The sequence below is a fragment of the Oryctolagus cuniculus genome, chromosome 7 (assembly GCF_964237555.1).
Source record: "Oryctolagus cuniculus chromosome 7, mOryCun1.1, whole genome shotgun sequence".
In the NCBI taxonomy this organism is placed as follows: Eukaryota; Metazoa; Chordata; class Mammalia; order Lagomorpha; family Leporidae; genus Oryctolagus; species Oryctolagus cuniculus.
In genome coordinates this window covers 58,637,194-58,663,715 of record NC_091438.1, presented here as the reverse complement: position 1 = coordinate 58,663,715, position 26,522 = coordinate 58,637,194, and the positions used below count along the sequence as shown (strand labels likewise).

Sequence of the window (26,522 nt, the reverse complement as noted above, 5' to 3'; positions counted from 1 at the left end):
CTGCACCCGCAAGGGAGACTAGGAGGAAGTACCTGGCTCCTGGCTTCAGATTGGCGCAGCACGCCGGCCATAGTGGCTGCTTGGGGGATGAACCAACAGAAAAAGGAAGACCTTTCTCTCTCTCTTTCACTGTCCACTCTGCCTGTCAAAAAATTAAAAAGTAAAAAAATTAAAAAGTACTGAGATATGAGATTGATTTAAGTAGCAGTTATAAACATTTTCAGTGAGAGTGCACGAGTCTTGAGGACAGCTTACAGCCTTGAGACAAGATTGTGTTGAAATATGTTTGTCTCTTTTTGTGTGTCCTGCTTTTAATGGCCTCTGAGAGAAGTTCACCCATAGGAATTCTTCCTGTATTCTCCTTCTCTCCTGAGCACTTAGACTAACTTTGATTCTTTTCATTCAGTTTTCTGTATCATCTCTTGTCTTACCTGTATTAAAGGTCATGATCCTAATGTATACAATCAGAAAGTGGTTTAATAACGAATTTCCATGGAAACCTTATGCAGGCAAGTGTCATTTCCTTAGTGGACAAGCAACTTTCAAAAAGGATAGAAGTGAAATATCACTTTTTTTTCTCTACAAGTAAGACTGTCATGCAATGTGAAATATTAAGTAGTATAAAACAGGGTGGCTGAAGCTGGTCAGTTGCAGACTCTCCTCCTGTGAACTCAACTTTCTATATTTGATTTCATTTTCAGCATTTTTAAGGGGAATTTAAAATAGCCCTGTTACTGTAAGTGTTTAGTACAATTTAGTTCTCTAGTAATGATCATCCAAAACCATTGTTTCTTTCTGTGTTACTGGATATCTGCTTGTTTACTACCGTCTTCTGACATCAGGAGATTAACCGTAACATGTTTATTTGTGTCTGTTCAATGTTCTAGATTACAGGAATGAAGAACTGTTGCCTAATTGGGAAGTGCCAGCATTCCAGACTTCAAAAAATAAATCTGAAGAGGCTTCTCCTGTTTTATATATTATGTGAAGAATTTAGATCCTATATTGGTTTGCACAAGTTCCCTGGAGAAAAAAATTGCTCTGTGTATATCTCTTGGAAAATAAGACAATAGTATTTCTCCTTTGCAATAGCAGTTATAACAGATGTGAAAATAAATATACTTGACTCTAATATGATTATACAAACGAGCATGGATGCATTTCAAATGTTAGATATTGCTACTATAATCAAATGATTTCATATTGCCCTTTTTATCATGATTCCCCCTATCAAGCACTAAAAAGTTGAACCATTATACTTTATATCTGTAATGATATAGATTATGAAATTCCCCCTCAAACTCACTGCAGCAGATAACTTTTTTGAGTCATTGACTTCATTTTATATTTAAAAATTATGAAATATCATCTGTCATTATATTCTAATTAAAATTGTTTGTGCATAATGCTTTGGAAAAATGGGTCTTTTATAGGAAAAAACTGGGATAACTGATTTCTATGGCTTTCAAAGCTAAAATATATAATATACTAAACCAACTCTAATATTGCTTCTTGTGTTTTACTGTCAGATTAAATTACAGCTTTTATGGATGATTAAATTTTAGTACATTTTCATTTGGTTTGTGTGTTTTTGTTGTTTATAGATTTAGAGCTTTTATCTGATAACGACCACATTGTTTTAAATGCGACAGTGGCTCCTTTCTGCCTGGTGTCTGCAGAACACCTGACTTTAAGCGATGCTAACTGGTGATTTCTCTAGGAACAAGCCTCGCACTCTGTTCTAGATATATTTATTCCTACTATACAGTACATCAGACTACACAGAATAGTTTTGTATATCATCTCCTGATCTTAAAGACTGTATCCTATTGAATAAAAATCCCACTGTGTATTATTTTTATATGTAAAAAGATAAGTTTAATACTGTATCAAGGTTTAACTTTTACTATTTCAAATCTTCCACAGCTTGTAATCTCATCAAGGGAATCCTTTTGCCGTTGTTAATTTGTTGGGTATGAGTCCACCAATGAGGTGTTATGTGAAAATTTTCAAACTTGCTTTATAATAGGTGGAAGAATTTGAGAGGAGTGAAAGATAAAACACATAAAAGGGATGTGTCAAGTTCCTTTTGCTTTGACTGTGTGTGTAGTATAGTAGTAGTGATATGGGAAGAGATTGCTAAATTAAAATTTTAGCTGACTCTATAGTGGTGCTTTTCTTTTTCTTCCCAGTTATTTCCATACTTAGAAAAGAGAAGTAGGTCATGGACCCAAGTTGATGTTACTTGTGCGTGCTCCATGAAGCCAGGTAGAGCAAACAGCTTGTTAGCCAGCTGAGTGTGGAGAAGGAAAGCGAACAAGCCTGGGAAACCCTGTGCCTTGCCCCCCCCCCCCCCCCCTTGTTCAGGAGGAGACCAGTCCTGGGAAATCTAAACCATTGCTCAGGGATTCAGATACTGTCTCGTTGCAACCGGGTGTGAAGAAGTGTTCATGCCTTGCTGAGATTTTCCAGGAATGGGTTCAGCCTATCAGTTACTGAATCGCAATTTAAAATTCAAGCTCTCAAATGTAAGCTCTGACCAACCTGAGAAATGTTACAATGTTTTTAAAAAGTGAAATTGTATTCTTTTGAGTTTCTAATAAACTTAATTACCTAACACTTCCCTTCTACTGATCCGGTTATGCAATATGTGTGGGATTGAGGGGCCGAAAACACAACTGCATTGAATAAACTTCAGGGAGTAAGTGGAGCGCCAGGGCAGTCTGTCCAGCTCAGGTGGTGTGCTGTATTTTAAGGTCATTCTCTGAAGGCTGTCAGCTTTCAAACAGCTCTCAAACATTTCTTCAGACTCAGAATCACAGACATCCCCCAACCAGTAAAACTATCGGAATATAACCTTGCTCTTCAGACCGAGTGACTGCTTGCCAGATTCTGTAGAAGTCAATCAGGAAGACTACAGTTTCAGTGCACTTAATAACTAATAGCATAAACTCTGTCCTCCCTTAGAACGTAGTGGAGAAAGTGAAAGTCGTTGGATTCCTAGGTGTAGTTCACTTGAGTTAAAGGTGGGACTTTCAAGAAGAAAATGCCTTTGGGCACACAGTGGCATGCAGAGCAGCAGGACCTTGGGTCACCATCTCAAGAAAGTCTGTGGCTGCTGGTAAGATGGAAAGGGGTCCTGCAGAGTGAGTGGGCGTGGCTCTGTGCTGGCCCCGTGGGAACTGCTGGGGGGAAGGGTGTCCGAAAGGAAATGTCAACGGATCTCCATTTGATAAATACCCAGGAACTGAAACCATAACCGGACCGCGTCTGTCTATTTAAAGTATAATGGCTTCAGTTGTGTGAATAACATAATTAAAGGAAAGCTTTAAATTGATAGTTGATAGTGTGAGTGTTGGCTTTTTTCCAAGTAAAACACAAAGACTTGAAAGGCTTGTTAGTGCCCCCAAGCAATGTAGTTTATAAATCAGTCAAGGATAGTCTAACTATAATCTTGCCCTCCAGCAGGGGGAGCTTCAGGATCAGCTAATACTTCTACAGACACTACCTGTTTAGACCATTTACTCTAAACACTGCATTCCTCACAAAGAGGCATGGATGCGCTTTCCCCCCAGAGTTCACAGTCTAATGGGGCAGTGAAGACGCACTCACACACAGCAGTATGAACAATAACACTGGACTGGACTGTGGCCATTTGGGTAGTTCTCTTTATCACCTTTTACTACTCGGTGAAGCAATCTACTGCTTTGAAGTCATAATGTACTTGGGAAAGTTAATCCTTAGAGAAAATACTGATCTTTATTTCATTACCAACTTTTATTTTTTAAATATTTATTTATTTTGACAGGCAGAGTGGACAATGAGAGAGAGAGACAGAGAGAAAGGTCTTCCTTTACTGTTGTTTCACCCTCCAATGACCGCTGCGGCCGGCACACCGCGCTGATCCAGCGCCAGGAGCCAGGTGCTTCTCCTGGTCTCCCATGCGGGTGCAGGGCCCAAGCACTTGGGCCGTCCTCCACTGCACTCCCGGGCCACAGCAGAGAGCTGGACTGGAAGAGGAGCGACCGGGACTAGAACCCGGGGTGCCGGCCGCAGGTGGAGGATTAGCCTGTTGAGCCACGGCACCAGCCATTACCAACTTTTAAAATTAAAAGAGGTTAGTTTGGGGGTCATTTTTATCCACAAACGAATAGTGATAAAACATTCTGCATTTTTTGAACCTAGCCAGTTTTAAATATTTACCTTCTTAACCTTGTAGGTACACAGGTATTTATCAATTCATGTCGCTGAATTTTGCTTTAGGACTGAAAGGAATAAGGAATACGATGGTGTTTTCCTTTGTAAGCAGTCATAGTAGAATGTTAGAAAACATAAAATGTGCTCTCATATATAATACATGTATGTTGAAACCAAAGCATCAAGAAATTGTCAGGTATTTGGAGGAGGGAAATGATTTGTAGGGTAACCTTTTATTTGGATCTTGTACTTATTTAAGGAGCTAAATATGTGTTAAAATAGCCCTCTTGAATCTGCTCCAAACTTAAAAGGGCAGAGTTGTGTGGGTGCCTGTCCCAGATCTGGAAAGAGCTGTCTCACAGAGGGAATGAATGTGAGCTTTGAGGCAGTCTCACCGCCCAGCTTTGAGCATTTATTTTGCCCCAAAATGTAGAAATTGTAAGGCACTCTGGAAGATGTGGTGTAGAGGTTACGCAGCTTTGTCTCGGGTTTGTTGACTGTGCAGTCCACCTCTTGCCTGTCTTAAGTTACTCTTGTTGTGAACATCCAGAGGCTCGGAATTGGGTGCCTAGTTCTGGTTACAGGGAAGGCATCACGGAATCTGTTTTGTAGGCATCCATGAGCTTTAAAATGAAGGTGACAGAGGGCGGAATACACGTTCTTTGGACTTCTTAAGAAATGACCCCTGTGGTTCTGAGCCCGAGGTGTGATACCCATTCCCCAGTAATTGCTTCTCCTACAAAGAACGAGATTGGTTGTTCCTCTTGAGGAAAAACCTTAATAAATCTTCCTATTTTGAACAGTGGTGAGACTCTTTCTTAGAGCTGTTGTTTTCAATGAATTTTGTTTATCCTTAATTGTGTTCAAGTTTGTGTTATTAGACATGCAAAGCAGAGTAGGACGTGATCCTTATGGACCTGTCAATAAATACTTCTGGGTTTCTGCCATGTTCCAGGTGCTGATGTGCATGCTGGAAATACATGCTAAACAATTCAGACCCCAATACTTTCCCTGTGGAGCTGTTGTCTCTAGGAAAAGGGAAAGGTGCGGGGGTGGGGTGGTGGTGGTGAGTGCTATGAAGAATAGTCAAGGGGTTTAAAGGTGCAGGAGTGCGGGGCAGAGAAGGTAGGGGTGTGGGTGAAGGCTTCTGTCTTGCTGGGTTGAGGTTTGAGTGTGTGAAGAATGCGGCCCTTCCTACTGCGTGGGGGAAAGAAGAGCAATCATCGCAATGGAAAGAGCCTGTGCAGATAAGGCGGATGTGGGGGTTGGAAAACTAGCAAGGAGGCCAAACTGGCTGGAGTAGAGTGAACAACAGAAAGAATAGCGGAAGACAGCAGAAGTAATGGGGTTAGGTAGTAGGGAGTTTCCTGCAGCGTTTCCTGGGAGTGGAGTCTAGGGAAAGGGTTCCCAGCAAGGGTCTCGCTGACCTGACTCACCCCGAGTGTACCATCAGAAATACTCTGTTGACTTCAGAGCAGCCTGGATGGGGCAAATGTGGAAGCAGAGACCAGGAAGACTGAATCAAGTGAGAAGTGATGGACCACGGGGACAGGGGAGAGTGGCTGCGTTCTAGTAGTTTGAACGTGGAGCCTGCAGGATTTACTGGCACATACAGTGTTAGGGGTCAAGAATGACTCAAATTGTTGGCCAATAATCAGAACAAGGAAAGATCAGGACAGGAGGGTTGTACATCAGGAGGTCAATTTTGAATACACTAATGGTGAGTATTATAGGCAGCTGGATACAAATGGAATCCAGAGGAAGCAGTCTTGACAAACTGACATTTAATATTTATAAACCTGACATGGGATAGGATCGTCAGGGTTGACCGCAGATAGAGAACAGGTCCCTGATACTTCACCACAAGGATGGAATGTGAGTTACTAAAGGAAAACCAAAAGAGGCGACAGGTGGCCTTGATGGGATGGGGAGGACAGTGTGAAGCAGATGTAGAGAAAGTGGGAAGAATGGCGACATCGAGCAGCATAGGCTGCCCCGTTCAGATGGGTGAGTCAGCACGCTTGTGTGCCAACGGGAGGGACCCATGGAGAGGGAAGACAAGCAAGCCAAGTGGGTGCACTCTGGCGGGAAACTAAAAAGCTGACCCTGAGAAGAGCACGGGCAGACACAGCAGGGGAAGATGCTCTGTAGCCCAAAAGCAGCTGGTAAGTCCCATAAAGAAGTTTCAAGCAAAGTCGTGTGAGGCAGAAGGGACAAGTGCTTACTGTGAATGCTTTAGGGAAGAGGGTTTTAACTAGACCTTTAGCGAAAGGTGAGGGTTTCAGCAAGTAAGAGTGGGAAAGATTATTAAAGGCAGGTATTAGGAAAAAAGCAGGAACGGGCAGTTCTCTGGTTGGAATGCTAAGATTATGTTAAGATAATGTGGAAGGAATGAGCTAGAAAAGTAGATTGAGGCCACAGCATGGCAAGCCTTGAACAAGACGTTGATGATCTGGGAGGTTGAATTGGGTGCATAACGAGGGCACAGCAGTCTAGGGGAGGGCAGCAGGGCTGGTGACACTGCTGAGCAGATCAGGGTGGAAGGTCCTGCTGTAGGGTGACCCCGATTCCCATGATCTGCCCACGCTTCGTTCTCCCCTCTTTTCCCCCGTTCTCTAGTAGAGGGGGCCTCTGAGGCATGTGGTTGTCATCACTCCCAGACCAGTGTTTGAGTTCAGAAGGGAACCCACACTGATAGGCGACTCGCAGAGCTGTTAGCAACTGGAGAAAAGTAAAACCTCCCTTTCGTGTTCTTTGTCCCTCTGCTTCACCGGACACAAGTCTGTGCCCCTCGGACATCTTGGCAGAGTGCCGAGCGCCCATAGGGCACACAGTGAAGCTGAGTTCCCAGCCTCGTGTCCTCCAGGCTTTCCTCTCCATCCTTCCCTTCCAGCCTGGGACAGCAGCTTCTCTGGCTCCTCCCAGGGCGCTTTGCCTTAGTCCACGCCTGTCAGGATCCCATCTTCAGACCGCCCCGTGTGGCGTGGCCATCCTTGTCTGTCCCGTCAGCCCTGCCCATAGCGTCACAACTGTGTCTGTCCAGATGGAAGGGTTAGGGAGCTTGAAGGAGCCACCAGGATCAAGGGGATGCTAAGCGTGCAGTCTTCCCAGTCTGGAGAGCAGGACTTGGACTAGTGGGACTAAGCTGTGGCACTGGGCCCTGCCCCTCTCCCTTGGGGAAGGGATGCACTGATGGAAAACAGAAGGCTTTTTTTTTTTTTTTTGAAGATTTATTTATTTATTTGAAAGAGTTACACAGAGAGAGGAGAGGCAGAGAGAGAGGGAGAGAGAGAGGTCTTCCATCTGCTGGTTCACTCCCCAATTGACCGAAATGGCCAGAGCTGCACCAATCCGAAGCCAGGAGCCAGGAACTTCCTCCAGATCTCCCATGTGGGTGCAGGGGCCCAAGGACTTGGGCCATCTTCCATTGCTTTCCCAGGCCATAGCAGAGAGTTAGATCAGAAATGGAGCAGCTGAGACTCAAACTGGCGCCCATATGGGATGCCGGCACTGCAAGCGGTGGCTTCACCCACTACGCCACAGCGCCAGCCCCGTGGGAAAGTTTAAAGAAGATATTTGATCCATGCACTTTCGGCAGGATCCTGAAGTGCAGGCCCTTGAAGTCAGCGCTGGTTTTCTGGGATGTGAACTGACTTGGCTGAACAGGTGCTTGAAACCTCAGTTCAGGGTTTCACCTGCCAAAGTCTATCTGGCCCAGTGCTCACTGGGATAATGAGCAAGCTCCATGAGGCAGTCGTGTGGAGTCCTCTGCTCGCGGGGCCGAGTCTGTGCACTTACCCCATGTGGAAGGCCCTCACTTGCTTTTTATTTTTTTTAATAGAATGCCCAATACCTTCCCCTTTCCCACCATTTCTACACAAATGGCTCTACCCGCTGCCCTGCTGGCAGCGCAGCCCCTGGGAGGGACACAATGCCTGGAGTGTGGCCAGGAGGGAGCTGGAGGTAGGGCAGGCGCTCAACGCCCACCTCCCAACTTCCTGCCCCTCCCTCAGCAGCCACAATGAGAGGAGGAGAACCGAGCAGACTCAGTGTCCCCAGCACGGGTGGGGTCCTCCAGCATAGCGAGTTAGGAAAAACCCTAGGGAGGGGAAGGCTGGGACCACAAGTTGTTGCCAAATAGGACAAGGGATGAGCCAAGTCAGGAAAGTGTGGAGACGCACCTGGAGACCGGGGTCACCTCTGGGCCGCTGGTGGGAACCACCTGGGGTTGAGCAGGAGGGGGAGTGGAGAGGCTGAGGGCAGCCCCGTGGCAGCACAGCAACACAGGCAGGAAGGGGTGAGGACCAGGCTCCGCGCACAGCCAGGCAGCTCAAGAGGGGCTCAAGAGGGGCTGCGGGTGGAGCACTTCATGCTCTCTGGAGCTCTGGCCACAGCTTCCGTCTCTCCTGGGGAATGGGCTGAGGGGCAGAGTCAGAGGGAGGCGGGGGGGGGGGGGGGGGGGTCATCCTGGGAGGTGCGGAAAAGCAGGAGCTGGGCGTGGCTCGGGGCTTTGGGAGCCCAGGGTCCTAGAGATGGAGAAATAAGGGCAGAGTGGTTGCTGGCCTGCAAGTGCTCACGCTCCAGAGGCAAGTGATTCCTAAATAAGGGCTGCCTGGGGAGCAGCACAGAGAAGACCTTTGGGGGGGGGGGGTTCCAGGAGGCGGTGCCCTTTAACCTGCACTGCTGCTGGGGAACGGGGGAGGAGAAGCCCTGGCTTCCTCAGGCACAGCCTGAGCTTGGAGCAGCCGAGGCAGCCCACCTCCCCGGAGGACAGGAGAGGTGCCCAGAAACAAGGCTGAGCCCACCTGCCCCGGGCTCGTTGGGCAGGGCTGGGTCTCTGGGCACACGGCAACACGGGAAGAGGACAAGGCCGACGTCCCCAGGAGTTCGCAGACAGACCCTGCACCCCTCCCTGGCGTCCTTCCAAACCAGGGGCCTGCAGTTTCCCGGCGGCTGGGGGCTGCAGCCTCCAGACGAGAGGCTGGGAGGAAGAGGCTGAGAGGAGGCTCAGCAGCAGGGAGCAGAGGGAGAGGAGACAGCCTGAGCCCCCCCCCCCCCGTGGGGGCAGGCCGCCTCCCCTGCACAGTGCGCAGCCACATCCCCCTGGCCTGCGGGAGGGACTGGGCCTCTTGGTCAGCAGGAAGAGGGTTCAGAGAGAGGCGGGGCAGCTGTCCAGAGCCCCGTGTACCCCAGGGAGGGAGGGCGGCAGCGGGGGAGCCAGCGGTAGCTGGTTCTGGGCACTGATCGGAGGCCAGGGGCTGTGGGTACGAGCAGGGAGTGTGGGCCACTGGGGCCCAAAGCATGCTGTGGGGAGAACCGGGCCAGCGCCCCCCTGCTTTCTCTCTGCCCAGGGCCTGAGCAAGCAGCAGGGGAAAGGAAGGCCCAGGTGGCTGCCCTGGCTTCCCAACAGGGTAGTCTCGCTTGGCACCCCCTCCCCCGCTGTGCCCCGACACCCTGCTCCCGCAGAGGCCTCTATCCCAGACTTTCCAGGAGCTCTGGGGCAGGGGAATAAGGAGGTCAGAGTGTGGCTTTGTTCCAGGCGCTTTAGCTGCCGTGCGGGCACGTGTGCTCCAGAAATCAGGAGCATTTATATCTGTGCTGTGTCAGGGCTGATGGGCGGGGACAGGGACAGGAAGGTGCAGGAAGTTAAGTCCCCTGTGGGATTCAGAGATCTGGGGTAGAGGTTGCACCGCCCCGTGTGCTGTCAGGGTCCGGCAGAGGCAGCAAAGGGAAGGCTGGAGACAGCCGAATGCCCCAGGGCGCGATGGGGGTTGGGAGGGTGGTGGTGCCGGGGCCTGCAGTTCCTACCCCAGGGCCTTTGCAGCCCACTGCCCTTCCTCTGCAGTGCCATCCTGCACTGAGACCCCTCCTCCTGCAGGACAAACTTCACACAAGAGGAAATGCACTTAGGAGGCCCTTGGCCCTAGGTGGGAGGAGAGAGTGAGGGAGACTTGGGGCCTGGCAGGGACTCCAGCCCTTAAGGCCTTGAATGGCAGGGAGAGCCCAGCAGAGGCCTGACCAGGCCATCAGGTCAGGATGGGGCTCATTCAGCTCTTCACTCCCTGCCTGGCTGAGAACGTGACTGTGAGGGAGGGCAGGTCAGGGAGTCCCAAACAGCACCCCTGCAGCTCAGCCCACCGCTCCCCAGCTGATTATCACCCAGTCACAGAAGTGGGGAGCTCTGCCACTGGGGGCAGTGCACAGAAACGTGTTCACCCCGTTCTCGTCTCCGACGCTTGCTTCAGCCCCAGGAGGTTGCTCCCAAGGGTTTATCAGAGACCAGGAGGCCCGACTCAGGGACAGCGCTTTTCGTTAATTACGGGCTTGCTTTGGGTCACGGGGGTGGCGCCTGCACTCGGGCTGGTTGGGCCTCTGCTGTGCTGGGCCCCCAGGAGCCTTCTGGCCTTCAACTCCCCCTGCAGCCCTGCGACACAGAGGAGGTGACACAGCGAGGTCGGACACAAGTTTACACAGCAAGACAGAATCTGAGCCCAGATTCAGGGCTCACACGGTGATGTTGAGCGCGCAGGGCACGCAAGGGGTGTTGACTCCTGCTCTGGAGAACTGGGGCTGGGGACAGGCGCCTGCTGTGTGCCAGAGAGGCCGGCTGCCCTCAGCTTTTACTCAGGCCCTGCAGGAATCGTTGGTGTGACCTGGGAGAGACAAGGAGCCCCTGTTCCATGAGGCCCTGGAGAGCTGGCAGGGAGGTGAACCACAGCAGTCCTCAGGGCAAGTGTGGGTTCAGCAACCAACCACCCTGATGGTGGGTGCCAGGAAAGGGCCAGAGGCAACAAGGGGAGAGGCCCCAGATCGGAAAGGCTGCAGAGAGAAAGGCAGGAGGGCGGGCAGGCCCCGGGCCATGCCCAGCGGGGGCTTCTCTAGTTCCTGCTTCTGCTCAGTCGCCTGCAGACACATTCCAGCTGCAGGACCGTGGGGAAGCAAGTGGAGCCCCATCAAATGCCTGGGCTGGTCAGGGGGCCCTGTACCTGCCAAGGAAGTGGGCCGGGGTGGGGTGGGGCTGCATGTGTGTGGGAGCTTCCAGCTCATTTGCATGTCCTAATTAACCATAAAATGAGCCCCGGAGGCAGAATTAAGCTGTCTCTCGATGACATCCTGTCTCCTCCCCATACTATGGGCTCCTCCTCCCTACACTCTCCTCTGGGCTTGGGCCCTGGCCTTCCCACTCACCCCTGCCCTTGGCTGCAGGGGGTCTCTGTCAGGGTCAAGGCAGGAGCCCAGAAGGGGAAGGAAAAGGAAAAACTACAGGAGAGTGAACAGATTAGCAGAATCTTTCCTTAGCAAAGCCTGACATAGCATTTGGGGCGTTACCTCTGCCGCCTAAGACCCAGGCAGGGCTCATCCGGGGACAGTCGGTGGGCCACTTCCTATCCAGGAACAGCTAATGCGGGAGGGCAGATTGTTGCTGCTCCCCTTGATGTGGCTTTGGAGCAGATGCGGACAACTCGTGCGTCTGGCGACAGTGTGCCATTGGGAGTCAGTGGGAACAGTTTCAGTCCCAGCTCTGCCACTATAGGGCCTTGGATGAGTGACTTTTCTGGGCCTATAAAGTAATAGTAATAGCAGGGCACCAGCACAGAGGGGACGGTGCCTGGCACCTGCCATGATGCTGAAAGCCAAGGTCTCTTCCTCATGGCTTTGTGCTGGTCCAAGTCAAAATGAGTGTCCAGTCCCTGAATCCCTTCTGGCTGAAGAGCTGCTTCCTCTTCTGTTGGATCCCCTGGAGGTCAGAAGCAGCTTAGTCCACATCGCAATGTCTGGCAATGGGAAGTGTTGGAGAAATTCCGTGCGACTGATCTGTGACCAGCCCATAAAACCCGAGTTGCAGGTGAATGGCCAAGAGGTGGCTTGGTTTCCTAGAGTCATTGCAGACCCGAAGTGGGTGCCATCCTGTAATACCTTGCTGCTCAGCTCCCTCCACTTACAATTTCATGGGTGGAATCTTCACATGCACCTTGACAGACAGACAGACAGACACACACACACACACACATGCACACACACAATCACTGGCACCAAAGGCAGCCAGAGCCTGAAATGTCAGGTGGAGAGGGCTGGCTCCCCCATGGGAGAACTGGCTCCAGGGAGGGAGGGAGGGGGAGAGAGAGAGAGAGAGAGCAGGAGTTTGGGAGGCAGATACCCCTGTGCTCCCACCTTGGTTCTTTCCTTGGCTAGCAGCCCATCTGGGCAGTTCGCATGACCCGGGGGCCTCCACTGAGCTATGTGGAGCAGCCTGTATCTTAGGGGCACGCTGAGTGTGCAAGCCATGCGCAGGCTGCCTGGCAAAGAGCCAGCTCTCAAAACCAAACAGCGGGGGGCGCGTAGCTTCCCCCATCAAACACTACACACCTGCCACGTGACTGAGCGGGACTCTGCGGGTGACCCCGACTCCGGCCGCTGCGCCCCGCCCCCACCCGGGCGTTCCATGGTGCAGGCTGCAGCAGTACGGTGTCCTGTTATTTTTCTCCACCGATTTGCTACTACCGCGCTGAGGGCAGGAAGCGTCTTGCCTCTAATTGCAGCTGTCACAGCTCATCAGGCCGAGTGGCTATCCGCCGCCGGGGAACCGGGGCGGGGCGAGGGCGCGGCCTACAAGCGGACCCACACGAGCCTCTCGCAGCGAGGGGTCGTCCCCCGCCGAGGTGGGCGGGCCGCGGCGGCCTGGACCCTGCCCACTGCACCTAGGCCGGCTCCGGGCAAGCCGGGACGCGTAGGAGGGGCCGCGCGACTGCCGGAGTGACAGCTGAGGGCCGCAGGCGGGGCGTCCCGTGGGCGGGGCAGTGCGTCCCCTCCCCGTCCGCCGTCTACTCTGCGGCCCGCTGTTAGCTGCGCGTTCCCGGACAGGCAGCCTAGGACAGTTTGCATCCTCATCCGAGAAACGGCGTCATGCCTGCCTCGTTGCCCTCGTGCAAATAGGCGCGTGGACGTGGGCGGGGCTGCTAGGGAGGCGGGAGGCGGTCTGGGGTCCCCCCAACTCCCCCGTAGACATGGCCCTATTCAGCTCGCTTCTCAGGAGCCAGGTGCGGCTGGGACCTCAAAGAAACAAGAGCGGTGGGGGCTTGCCTCCCTGCGGCCCAGCGCTGCTGGCCCAGCGGAGCAGTTACAAGGCTTGGGGCTCCAGACTCGGGTCATTGCGGAGGGCCTGTGGGGAACCCGAGGCTGCAGTGCCCTTTTCCTTACAGAATATGCCGCCGGGGTCTCTGGGGGCATCAGAGGAATGTCAGAGGGATTTCCTGGTCTCCCGCTGCCTCTCTCCTCCCCTGTGGTCCCCTCCAGCCCCCAAAGGAGCTCGCGCTCGCTTGCTCGCGCGCTCTCTCTCTCTCTCTCCCCAGGAACTCACCTCCCCCGCGCCAGCCAGCCCCTCCCTGCCTCTCCCTGTCGCACTCCCCTCCTCCCCGTGCTGAGAACTTGGAGTTGGCCCGCCCTCTCCTCCCCGCGGCCCAGCCTTGGGACCTGGTCAGGTTCAGTCAACTTCCCGTCTCGGGGATTCAGACCCAAACAGCTGAGTTCACATCAAAGCCGGAGGGTGAGGCCTCTAGGGCCTTGGGGCACCTTGCGGCAGGACTGTCCGCTCCCCGGGGCTCCCCGGTGCCTGGGAAGGCGCAGCGGCTGGAGCCCTTGGAATGGCTGCGCTTCTTGACCTTCTGGGAGCGCCCGGCCCGGGGCTCAGAGGCCGTGGGCGTCACCCAGCCTGGCTTCTCCTTCAGCAGCCGGTCCCGGTCAGGCCGCACACTTCTCAGGAACTTCCTAAAGATGTTGGCGGTCAAGGCAAACTTGCGGCCCAGCTCGCGGGGCTGGCCTTTCTCTGCCTGGGGCTCCCCTGCCCCCCGAGGCTCGCCCTTCTCCCCAGACTTCTCCAGTTCTGGTAAGTCCAGCCAGTTGCCCACCAGGTCCGCAAAAACATTGTCCCCTAACACGAGAGGCTGTCGGTTCCGGCCCCGGGACATCAGTGTGGAGGTCCAGTCATCGGGTTCCACCTGCTCCGACCCCTGCTGGCCGCGGCTCTGGCGATCCGGCGGCTGTGTCCTGGGCAGGGGGGCTGTATCCCTGCCACAGACATTCCCGTGGGGTGGAACCTTGGGGCTGCAGCCAAGAGGGGGCTGGCTGGAGAGGGAGCAGGCTGCAGGCCTGGCAGGTGCTCTGCCACCCTCCCATGGCGGGTGCTCGGGCTGGGTCCGGGGACTTTCAGGGTTGCCTGGGGCAGGATGCCCTCCAGAAATATCCAGCTGTTCCAATGCTGTCTGCACCTGGAGGAGCTTCAGTTCTTGCAGTGCACCCATCATGCAGTTCATCTGGTCCTGTAAGCCATCACCCACCTCCTTCATGGACATCTACAGGGGACAGAGAAAGCACAGGGCCAATGAGCCACAGGGCTAGGAGGGCAGACCAGAGCCCCTGCCTAACACACACTCCAGCGTCCTGCCACCCGCCTCTAACTCACCTCTCTACAGTCTGGCCCAGCGCAGCTCCGTGCTAGCAGAGGAGTTTGTGTGTGTGGTTTTTAAAAAGATTTGTTTATTTGAAAGGCAGTTAGAGAGAGAGAGAGAGAGAGAGAGAGAGAGAGAGAGAGAGAGAGAGAGATCTTCCATCCTCTGGTTCACAACCCAAATAGCCACAAAGATTGGCTGAAACCAGGAGCCAGGAGCTTCTTCTGGGTCTCCCACGTGGGTGCAGGGGCCCAAGCGCTTGGGCCATCTTCTATTGCTCTACCCAGGCACATTAGCAAAGAGCTGCATCAGAAGTGGAGTAGCCAGGACTCGAACCGGCACACACATGGGATTCTGGCACTGCAGGTGGTGGTTTTACCCACTATGCCACAGCGCCGGCCCCCAGAGGAGGAGTTTTAAAGCAGATATGGCTAGATGGAGGAAACAACAAGAATAGTGGCTAACTACTTAAGGCAGGCACTGTCCTATGCTGTACAGATGCAACTCCACTTCCAATGGGGCCACATCCTGCTGAGCCCATCCCAAGTGGAAATGTCGGAAGTAAAAAATTGTGTGAAATGCACCTGAGCTCCCGACCATCACAGCTTAGCTCAGCCTGCCTCAGCTGTGACAGACACACGTCCGTCTTCCAGTGGAGTGCGGTCATCCCACACAAAGCCTACTTTGTTTTTTCTTTTCTTTTCTTTTTTTAAGATTTATTTATTTATTTGAAAGGCAGAGTTACAGAGAGGCAGAGGCAGAGAGAGAGAGAGAAAGAGAGAGAGAGCACGCTTCCATCTGCTGGTTTACTCCCCAATTGGCTGAGACAGCCAGAGCTGAGCTGATCCGAAGCCAGGAGCCAGGAGCTTCTTCTGGGTCTCCCATGCAGGTGCAGGGGCCCAAGGACTTGGGCCATCTTCTACTGCTTTCCCAGGCCATAGCAGAGAGCTGGATCAGACGTGGAGCAGCTGGGACTCGAACCGGCACCCATATGGGATGCCACACTGCAGGCAGCGGCTTTACCCACTATGCCACAGCGCCAGCCCCAAAGGCTACTTTCTAATAGAGTGCTTTCACTCACAGTGAAAGACAAGGGTCTGCTTCACACTGTTGTCAGGTTGGGGACCGCCTGCATGTGAAAATCTGTCTGCTGAATGTCCCCAACTACCCTGTGCAGCAGTGACTGTGATGTGTCACATCTGACAGATAAGGAAACTGAGGCGCATCACTCACTTGGCCAAGATGAAGCTGAGAGCAGAGTGAGGGTGAACTAAGTTGGGGTGGTCATCCCGTCCACACTGGGGTCTGACGGAGGCAGCAGTTTGTGAGCATATACTGTGTCAGGACCTGTGCTAACATTACCTCATTTAAGCTTTATATAGAGGTCCTTCAAGCGGAACTAAAAGGAATTTATTTGGTGCAAAAATATTTTGAAAGCCACGCATATGAGGAGCTGTCAAAAATTCACAGAGGGGCCGGCACTTTGGCGTAGTGGGCTAGGCCTCCACCTGCAGTGCCGGCATCCCATACGGGCACTGGTTGGTGTCCCAGCTGCCTGTCTTCTGATCCAGCTCTCTGCTATGGCCTGGGAAAGCAGTAGAAAATGGCCCACGTGCTTGGGCCCCTGCACCCCCATGGAAGACTCAGAAAGGCTCTTGGTTCCTGGCTTTGGATCAGTTCAGCTCTGGCCACTGTGGCCACTTAGGGAGTGAAGGAGCAGATGGAAGACCTTTCTCCCTGTCCCTCTCTCTCTCTCTGTAGCTCTGCCTCTCAAATAAATTAATAAAATCCTTTTAAAACATCATGGAAGATGTGTTTTATGAAAAAACTATGCATGGATTTCAAAAAATGTTTGCACACTCCACCCCCCCCAAAAAAAAAACAAAAAACATGCCACAGCACTTCTTTTCATTCCATTTCCCCCTCACTTCTCAAGGCACACTGGGATAAACCCTATGAGGCTGCTATTCTACTGTCCTGGTAACAAATGAGTGAGCCGCAGGAGCGATGAAGCAGCTTCCCTAAGCGCACACAGCTCCTAGGGTGGGACTCAGACACAGGGCCATCTCACTGCAGAAGCTGGAGGGCTGACTGGCCGGTGGAGCTGGGCCTTAAGGCTACTTTGCCCTCTGCAGGCAGTGGGGCAGGGGTGAAAGGGGCACTAGGGGCTGAGGAGGGGTTCAGAGTCCCCAGGAGAAAGTGTGGGCCCGGGGGTCCTTTCCTTGCTACTGGTTAGAAAAACCTAAGAGGCCGGGGAGCGCCTGCTGGCTGGGAACTGGGCCCAGTTTCTCCCGCCTCTCTCCCGGCCCAACACCTGTCCTCCCTCAGCTGCTCTCACACTTGGCGCCAGTGCCCTTCCTGCTTGCTCGGCCTGTTGGCCTTGCTGCCCTGGCCACACCACAGAGCCGGTCCTCCCAGCCATGTTTTGGGTGTCTGAGTCCCAAGTCCCAGGTGCCAGCTGGGATGGGCTGAGAGCCTGGCTTGGGTGAGGGCCGAATCTGCAGGCAGGGGAGGAGAGGCCCGGACTGATGGCACTCACAGGGCTCCTGGTCCCCGGCCCCCCAGCCCCCTCCCCAGGTCCTGATCAAGTTACCCACAGCAAGCCTCATGTGCGGGGACCATCTGTTTCTTAAGCCCCCCTCACCTCCTGCCCAGGGACCTGCGGGATCATCTTTCCTCCCAGGCTTGTCTTAATGCTCAGGGCTAAACCCAGAAGGAGGGGTGGGGGAGGAAGGGCAGGCACAGAGGCGCTGTGTGCTGGGCTAGGCCGGGCTGGCAGCTGACCCCTGCAGGCTTCTGGGGGGAGTCCTCCCCTGCCACCCCTGGCCCTGGTGGGCCAGGCTCCCAAGGAGCTAGCAGCACTATGGGATGGTGGAGGACAGACTGCCTCTGAGGGTGCAGGAGGCCCATATCCACGCTTTGTGCACCTTCCCCGACATGGGGCAAGAAGCCATGGTTCGAGGCCCCAAGAGGTCTGGGGCTTGCTGAGGCAGGTCAATGCCGCTTGGTAGCGGTGGCGGTGGCGGTGATGGTGGCAGTGGCGGCAGCCAGAGACACAGAGGCCGTGGTGGGCTGGCTCCGTGTGTAGCTGACAGCCCTTTGCCCTGACCTCTCGGCTCCTACCTTCCGGAGCCCTTCCTTCCTTCCTTTCAGAAGCAGCTGGTAAGACCCAGAGGCAGAGCTGGAGGAGAATCAGGGCCCCAAAGTGAGCTCGTTTCCTTCCTGCCACAGTGCTTCTCCCTCCCACTGCCCTATTCCTCCTCCTCCCTCAGCGCCACCTTCCACGTTACCCCTACCTGGGACCCGGAGTCACGGCTTCTCTGTTCAGCCACCCTGCCCTGGTCCAACCTTAGGTAGTTCCCATCCCTTGGAAACTGCAGCAGGGGCCCGCGCTGTGGCGCAACAGGTTAAGGTCCCCGCCTGCAGTGCCGGCATCCCATATGGGTACCAGTTCAAGTCCCGACTGCTCCACTTCCAATCCAGCTCTCTGCTATAGCCTGGGAAAGCAGCAGAGAATGGCGCAAGTGCTTGGGCCCCTGCACCCATGTAGGAAACCTGGAAGAAGCTCCTGGCTTCGGATCAGCTCAGGATCAGCTCATCTCCGGCTGTTGCGGCCATTTGGGGGAAAGAACCAACAAATGGAAGACCTCTCTCTCTCTCTCTGTAACTCTGCCTTTCAAATGAATAATTTTTTTTTTAAAAAAAAAGCTCTTCTGTGATGCTTCATCTGCTGTTCCCTGTAGTCCTGCTACTTAGGCAGCGCCTCTGTCCTCTGATTCTAGTGCTCAGTCCCCCACGGAATATTCACTAAGCATCTGTGGCTGGAGGGCAGGGGCTCAGCTCCACACCTCCCTGTGTCACCACAGACACCGAGCAGCATGGACTCCCCCACAGCATCCCTCCAGATGGCTTGCTCCCTTCAGACAGTAACTCACACGGGGAGAGCGAGCCAGGGCCATTCCCAAGGCTTCGTCTCCCCCAGAGGAAGGAGAGTGAACTGGCAGGCTTCCCTCCCGAGGGCTGAGTACGGCCCAGGTCCGAGGCAGCGGAGGAATGAAATGACCCCATTCAGTCCCGTCCAGGGTGGAAAAATCCATAGGAAAGAACGCTGACATTTTCCAGCGAGAATGAACGTGTGGGTGTGCATGAATTCAGGGCTATCCATAAACAGAGGACCCATTTAAGTACATGTGGGCTACAATCACACCCATATGGAACATAATATTCTGTATTGGCTTAGAACTTGGGTTCTGGAGACGAATGGGATGAGTTCAGATCCCAGCTCTGGCACATCCATGGCAGCTGTGTGACCCGGGCTGGTTACTGAGCGTCTCTGCTTTTCAACTTCTCCATTCTTTAAAATGGAAACTGTACAGCGCCTTGCACAGCTATTGCGCAGGGGAAGTGAAGTAACGTGCATCTCCCCACGGCACAGGAAAGCTCGGGTGCTCATCCCATGTACTTCCAGAATGTCTCCTCCTCCGCGAAGCTGCCCGGGATTCCATTCATCACGTCTGTCCTGTCCCTTTTCCCACCAACGCTGCCCAATGCAGGGGAAAGGGCCGACCTCAGTCAGCCCAGCCACAGGCAGGGTGCTAACACTGGAGGGGGGAGGCAGCTGTGAGAGGGGTGAGACGGGAAGGAGGGGCAAGCTGTGGGAACCCGGGCCGCACACATCAGCTGGGTCTTGATGGTCTTTTCCCAGCAGACCCCAAGGGGATGATGTCACCCAGTGAAAGGGCCAGAGGCCAAGCTGCTGTCCTCTGGAGCGTGGGACCTTCCCAGATCCCAGGGCTGTTCTCGGCTGAGGAACAGGAGAGGCAGAAGAGAGCAGTGTGGGGTGGGGAGCTAAGGAGAGAGACCAGGGCAGACAAAGTCCTGAGCCGGAAACGGACAGCTCTGAGTGCCCATCTCCAGGCTGCGCGGAGGGGGCCCTGGGGCCTCTCCAGCTTCCCAGTGTCTCTGAGCCTCTGGCTGTTGCTCAACACAGGGACCCAGCCACACCAGGCTCACTCTCAGGGGTCAGCTGGAGAAGTCACAAGAGGGTCTAGGTGACTGTGAGTGGGCTGGGTGGGGATGGACCTAACAGAAACCTCCCTTTCTTGCACCCCCATCTGTCTATGTCTACACACACACACACACACACACACACACAGGTGCCTGCACGCGCACAGCTGCCCTGCCCCTCCAAGGAGAAGCCCTCAGGGCACTTCTGCAGTGAGGGCCATGGGATGCCTCTGGAGAGAGGCCCCAGACTCCTTCCCAGCGCCCGCCTGCCTCCATGCCCCGTCCCCCGTCCATCTCCCACCTCCTGCGGCTGCTGGGCCTCGTGCGCTTCCTACTACACATGCTCTGTATGACCAGCTTTGCTCTCTTGTTGCGGCTGAAACAGTCCCCAGTCTCCTCCTGTGTCTGAGGGGCACAGCCACCCCCGCCGGCGCCTTCTTGCTGTCAGCAAAGAGCCTCCCACCAAGGTCCAGGGCACTGGCCTGGCGCTCTGGCCGCCAAGCCACAGGGCCATGTGACGCTGGGCAGATCTGCCAGCCTTTTGTGTCTTGGGTTCTTCATCTGAGGAATGACAGCCCCCTCGTCCACATGGCCTGACCCCCATGATCACTAGGCGGGGACACATAAGACTGACCCATGCTACAGATTAGGGACTCAGGAGTCCTCTCATATCATCGTCTCCCCTAGTGCTTCCCAGTCTCGCCCAGGCCTCCTTCCTGACCCCCGCTGTGGCCACTGATGACCTGGTCTCCCAGATGATATTTTATTTAACTCTACGAGCTGCTTCTGTGAATAACGTATTTGTAACAGGAAGCTGTGAAATGGTCCTCACTTGCCACGGACTGCCGGTTGCTGCGTTATAGACCCACTGAGCGCCACCAGGGCAGCACTGGCCGGTTCACCGAGGTCTCGAGGCTTATTAGGGGGACCCAAGTCCCCACTGCTGGCCTTCTTCCTCCGAGCTCCGGGCTTCCTGGCCATCACAGTCCCTGGCCTCTGAGCTCCGGGTTGTTGTGAGAGGACAGCAGGGCAGTCAGCACCATATGTGGAGGAAGAGCATGAAGCCATCCTCTTGAGGGACTCCAAGCCCAGTCCAGTTCCTTTCTATGAAGGCTCCTTGTCACTGAATCGTGGGAAGAGCGAAGGGAGCTGCCTGCAGGGGACTGAAGGAGAAGCCACTGGGAAGCCGGATCCTGCTATCCTGGGCCTCCAGCCCTGAGCCCTGGAGGGGGTGGTGTGGGTCAGCTGCCCAGGCAGCCGCCCCCTTGGCACCTGCTGGGCCCTTTGTGGTGTGGGAGGAGTGGGGATGGGAAAATGTGACAGCAGCATCCTCCTCGGCTCCCTTCCCAAGCCCTCCCCCGGGGCCCTGACGCTCCCGCAGCTGTGCCCTGCATCCATCCATCGAACGCCTTTCCCCGGCCCAGCCAGAACCCTTTGACACAGGCTCCAGCTTTGCCCATGGACCTGGCAATGTGCCCTGCCTTACTTCCCCCACCCCCATTACTCACAAGATCCCCAACACAGTTCCTTTCAGCCGCTGGGGAAGCTAGGAGGAGGCTCTGGGCCGGAAATGGGAAAAGCCCTGCTTTTGCCAAGTGGCCCATTCTCCAGCCCAGTGAATAGGGACCTTCACAGTCCTGCTTTTGGCTGGAACTCTCAACAGGAAGGTAACGTGGAAGCTGTGCCAAGCACTGGAGGATGGAGGAGAGTAAAGAAAGGAGGAAGTGAGGGATGTGAAATGGATGAGACTACTTTCCCAACTGAACCACTATTGGGGTCACATGCTCAGGCAGGAGGCAGCCAGAAGGACAGAGTGGCCCAAGGTTGCCTCCGCGAGAGGCTTGCCTTTCAGCCTCCCTCTGACCAGCTTGAGCTCACCTCCTCTGCAGCTGATTCCCTGGGCATCCGAGGGCCCTCAACAAGTCACCTCCCTGTTCTCTCTGGTCCAGACCCTCATGAACTCTTGCCTGTACTCTTGTAATAACCTGACCTCTGAACTCAATCTCCTCCCTCCCTCCACCTCCACCCCACACCACCTCCTAAGTCCCAGGGCACCGCGCTGATGGTGCTGCTCTCCAGGGCAAACAGAGGACGTCCAACCCTTTACCTGACATCCGAGGGCCTGCAGTCTGCTCTCAACACCTCTTTTGGTTCTGTTGCCTGCTGTGACTCTGTACCTACCCTGAGTTCTAGCCAAATTCAAGTTGGTCTTCAAATGTCCCCAGCACTTCAGCCTCTGGACTTCTGCCCCTGTTTCATTATCTGCCTGGAATGCTATTTTTCTTCTGTGCATGCCCCTATTTATCCTTCAAGGTCTAGCTCAAATGCTGCCTCCTCCACAAGGGAGGCTTTCCCTGATCTCCACTGAGAGCTCCTTACCCACCGCTCAGGGCAGTGATCCTGCACCTCGTCTAGAGCACGCATCTTCTATTCTGGACAAGAAGTGTGCATGCATGCAGTAGTTTAAGAACATGAGCTCTGCAGTCACACTGGCTGGGTTGGGATCCTAGTTCTGCTGCCTATCAGCTTGACGACCTTGGCCTGGGTATTCAACCTCCCCACATCTCTACGTTCTCATTTATAAAAGAGAAGTAACAAAAGTAAAACTTGTTCAAGTTGCGTTGGCAGTTAAGTGAGATAATACATTATATGCCTGGCATTTTGGTGTTCACACCAGCAAATGTTATTGCTATTATCTCTTATATTAAATCATGAGTTCCCTGAAGACAAGCTCTGTGTCTGCCTGTATTTGTAACCACAGTGCTGGTGCCTAGCAAATACTCTAAACATAGTATGAACTCAACAAATGTGACCTGTGAATGAATGACTCTTTCACGAACCAATCCAATCAAGGCAATCAACTTACCATGCACCTACAAGCCAACAGGCATTGTGTTACATGCTCAGGACATACACTTGTGGAGGTCCTTCTTTAATCTTTAGCTACATAAAGTAGGTTTTTAAAACCCCAATTGTAGAGATGAGTGGTTAAGTAATACACAAGGGTCACACAGAGCCAGGATTTGAGTTCAAGTTCACCTAATCCCAAATCCTATGCCTGATGCTCTGCCCATTGATAACACTAAATAATCTCAAAACCCTCTTCCCTCGGCTTCACACATTGAGAGAGACTGCATAAGGAGGTCTTGTGCAAAAGCTTCCTGCTGCCTCAAGAAATGTGCTCTTCTGCCCCACCCAAGACCTGAAGGCTGTTCCCGTTGTATCTCCTCCTTATTTTGCATCTGGGCCCTCCTCTTTGCCTAGGTACCATAATCTCCTGAACTTGAAGCCACTGGAGACTAGAGAGCTTCTAGAGCCTTCTTGGAACACCAGGCTGTCCTAGGAAGACCTCCCCTGCCTGAGAGAGGCCCCTGTGCCTCAGGAGATGGCCTCCTGCAGCCCCCGCGGCCCCCAGAAAGCCTGGCCAGCCTGGCTGACCTCACCCAGCCTTTGCGCCTTCTATTTGTGCTCCACTTGCCCGGACTCACGTGGAACGCCCTGTGAGTGTCTCACATCTGCTTCTCTGTGTGCCTGTGTCTACCCCATTGGCTGGAAGCCCACAGGGAGCCCATGTAAGGAACAGCTGGTCCCAAGGCCTCGTGTTCAGGCAGGGCTTCTCTTTGGCGGCCAGAGCGGGAAACGACGCGTTCCCTGCTGAGTCGTGGCAGCCTCGCCCTCCTCAACCTCATGCAGAAGTGTGTCAGCTGCTGCTGCTTCTCCCGCCATATTTCACCCCTGAAACCCAATCCTTTTCCCTTTCGGGAAGTGGGAAAGGGGTGACTCTTGACATCTATCTAACTGAGCCAGGATCCCCCTTCTGCAATGCACATTTTCTGTTTGAGAGAGTTGAGGAATTCTACTCTTCAGGCTGTTGGGAACTAACCCTTCTTGTCCAAATTTTCTGGGCCAGGATGCAGGAGGGGAGCACAGAATGCCTTGGGCAAAGATGATTTCTCAAACCTGCTTGTGCCTCCTTTTCCAGCAGGTTTTTCCTCGGCGTCTGCAGGAAGTCCACTTCTTATAGGGAATTTAGGGAAGCAAGTGAGTGCAGAGCCTCACCAGTATTCCATGAGGCAACCCCTAGGCAGTTACAGAATTAGTTCCAAGCCAGGCGGCACACTGTCCTCCTGGGTGGCAAGGGAGAGCCCACCTGGGATGAACCATCTGCGGTTGCAAAGACCTCCCAGCTCACAACACAAACCAACTGTAAACCTTTCTCACCCCAGTGCACACTTGGGGTATGAACCAACCAACACCTTCCTCGCCTAGCCACAACCAGGCTGCCCTGAATTCAGTCCCAACAGTCAGCAGAGGAAGGCAGCCAAGCGGTTGACCCAGGCTAACTCTGTTCTTTCCCCTTTGCTCCCACCGGGGGTACTGAGGCAGGGAGATTCGGCCCAGTGGCCCTTAAGCATGGAGCCACGGCATCAGAGAGTGCGTGAGTCTCTTAAGAGCCGATTGTCACTCTGTACTGTCTCATCTTCCAGCAGGCTGGCACTGGGGAGGGGGTGGAGCACCATGGGGGTGGTGGTGTGCAGAGCTCTCCCATCTGAGTGTCATTCTGGGCCCCAGGCCAGGCGTTTGGCTTCCTCTCCAAGGGAGTCAAAGGCTGAAACTGCTCAGACAAAGGGCCAAATGAAAGCTAACGGGGAGTTCAGTGACTTCAGCCTCTCCCCTTCCTCCTCCCAGGCACAGGGGGCTCAAGTCCTTGGCAGGAGAGGGTGCAAATCAAGCTCTGGAGCTCGGCTCAGTGCAGATTCCTATTTGTCTTTTCTAGTCTCCTGGCATCCACAAACTCTGTCTTCCTCCCCTCACCACCTCCCACCTAGGGTGCTGCAAAAAAATGTAAATCAGTAGGATTTTAAAATTCAAGCCCATGCCAGGAACACCCACAAACCCTGGATGAAGGCAGATCCTGAGGTGGGTGGCATGGTCCCTGATTGCAAACACAAAGGGAAGGATTCTGTTAGGTTCCTGTCTCAGCATGGACTGTGGACCTCAGACATTTGTATGTGATGACCTTGACCTTTCTTTCTGGTGGTGGACACATGAATGGGAAAAATAAGAACAGTGTGTGTGTGGGCTGGGGCCACCATGCCTTGAGAAACACGTGCAGGCCAGTGTGGGAAGGGGCGTCCTACAGGTTCAGAAGAGAAGCTGCCGGCACTCGGTGTCTTGCGGAAGAGGCAGTTCTCTAACTCAGGAACTTCCATCACACAGAAAGTGTCACCTTGCAGGAGGAAGAGCTAGGGAAAGGATCGTGGAGCCCACAGAGCCTGGACGGGGCTGTCTGGAGGCAGGCGTGCCAGGTCAGGAAGTATCAGGGAGAACACCTGCGGCTTCGAGCGCTGCCCCCTCCCCCCACCCTGCTCCAGGGCACTGCCAAGTTCCCTTCCCAAGCAGGAAGCCTGCAGCCTTAGCAGGCAGGGGTGAGAGCGGCTGTGATGTAATCCGGAAAGCCAGGAGCTCACACTTTGGGGATCCCTCTCTGCTGCTGCGCGCCTAGATGCCCCTCGCTCTGAAAAGAAGGGCAGGGAAGTGAGGAGAGTCAACGCCAAGACGGACAAACCGAAAGAGACAGGCAGAGGCAAAGGCAGGAGCCGGGGGTTGAGGAGCGACCGCCAGGGCAGAGACAGGGGTGCACGTGCAGGGTACCTGCCTGGGGCTCAGCTGGTTGAAAGAATAAGAAACGCGGCCGCTGGGGCTTGCGGTGTCGGTGCGAGGGCACCCGCCCCCCCCCCCATCCCTGCGTGGCTTCAGCAGGCGCTCCTCCCCCGCCCGGCCCGGCGCCCGCACCCCGGGGCCTCCGCACGCTCCCTGCACACTCCGCGAGCCCAGACCCGACATCTGGCTGGGCCTCCGCAGCTCCCGCTCGCGACCTGCCAGGCGGCGCCCCTCCTCCCGCGCAGGGGCCCTCCCCGGCATCACAGCTGCCAGCCCCCTCCCTGCTGGCAGGCAAGCCCGGGCAGACAGCCGGCCAAGCCTGCCCCCGCAGCCGCGCCAGCTCTGCCAGGCCCGGCAGAGCTGGGGGCCCGGGGCAGTGCCACTCCCCTCGAGCCAGCGCTCCCCGCCGGTGTCCGGCACAGCCTCGGCACGGGGCACCGGCGTGCGGCGCTGGCGCCGTCGGCGGCGCCCGAGTGTCACTCGTGGGCGGGTCTGACGGTCTCCGCGTGGGCCCTCTCTCCTCCCTCGTTTCAGCCTAGGTGCTGCTCCCTGCCTTCTCTGTCACTTGTTCCTGCCTCTCCACAATCTTCGCTTCAAAGTTTCTGCGTGGCCTCTCTCCGAGGCCAAGCCTTCCCGTTCGCAGGCTGGAGGGCGTCCTAACCTCCCCTCGGCCCTCCTGCTCCCGGGGGGCTGGGACCCGGGCCAAGTACCCGTCGGGGCGGGCGGAGCAGCCCCGCCCGTGCCCGGGCCAGCCCCGCTCTTACCAGCTCCTGTTTGAGGCGACGCAGATAGCAGTCCATCTCCCCGCTCTCCTTCTCACGCGCCCATCTGCCGGGCTTGGTTGCTCGAGAGAGTCCACACCGGCGCCCCGGAGCCCTCCGCGCCCTGCCGGCTCCCGGCCCTCGCGCGCCGCGCCTCTCGCAGCGCCGAGGCGAGCCTCAGCTCCCCGCCGGCGACTCGGAGCAGCTGCCCCTGCCGCTCGCTGCGCGCGGTCGGGGCCGGGGGCGGAGGGAAAAGTGGGGCAGCCAATGAGCTTTCGGAGGAGAGGTCTCTGGCCAATGAGAAGAGCGCTCCGGGGGGGGGGGGCGGCGGGTGGACCCAGCCTGGGTGTTTGCACAGGGCCCCAGGCGCGGCCACCGGGGAGGGCGGGGGGCTGCTGGGGGCACGCGGGCCGGGCCGGCGCGGCGTGGGGCGTGAGACGGCAGGCGC

The 26,522-nt window shown here is 54.9% G+C and overlaps 2 protein-coding genes across 8 annotated transcripts in view; one reads left to right on the top strand and one right to left on the bottom strand.

The window, feature by feature from the left end:
- The window catches only part of RAP1A (RAP1A, member of RAS oncogene family), an 89,884-nt gene extending 88,309 nt beyond the window's left edge, over positions 1 to 1,575 (top strand). For all 7 annotated transcript variants that reach the window (XR_011390525.1, XM_002715775.5, XM_017345982.3 and 4 more), the window contains one exon: positions 888 to 1,575. The gene's annotated coding sequence lies outside the window, so the exon portion shown is untranslated. The remainder of the gene's footprint in view (positions 1 to 887) is intronic.
- Positions 1,057 to 26,309, bottom strand: INKA2 (inka box actin regulator 2). The gene is made up of 2 exons (XM_051856158.2): positions 26,078 to 26,309; positions 1,057 to 14,546 (listed from the first exon to the last, which is right to left on the bottom strand). The coding sequence occupies exons 1-2, from the start codon at positions 26,111 to 26,113 to the stop codon at positions 13,704 to 13,706; spliced, it is 879 nt and encodes a 292-aa protein (XP_051712118.1). The 5' UTR covers positions 26,114 to 26,309; the 3' UTR covers positions 1,057 to 13,703.
- Positions 26,310 to 26,522: the final 213 nt, after the last annotated feature.

Bases quoted from the DNA above. Each gene is read 5' to 3' on its own strand.
- INKA2 (XM_051856158.2), bottom strand. From the start codon at position 26,113: ATGGACTGCTATCTGCGTCGCCTCAAACAGGAGCTG. The intron at 14,547-26,077 runs GTAAGAGCGGGG...TGTCCCCTGTAG, and splicing joins GTCGCCTCAAACAGGAGCTG to ATGTCCATGAAGGAGGTGGG.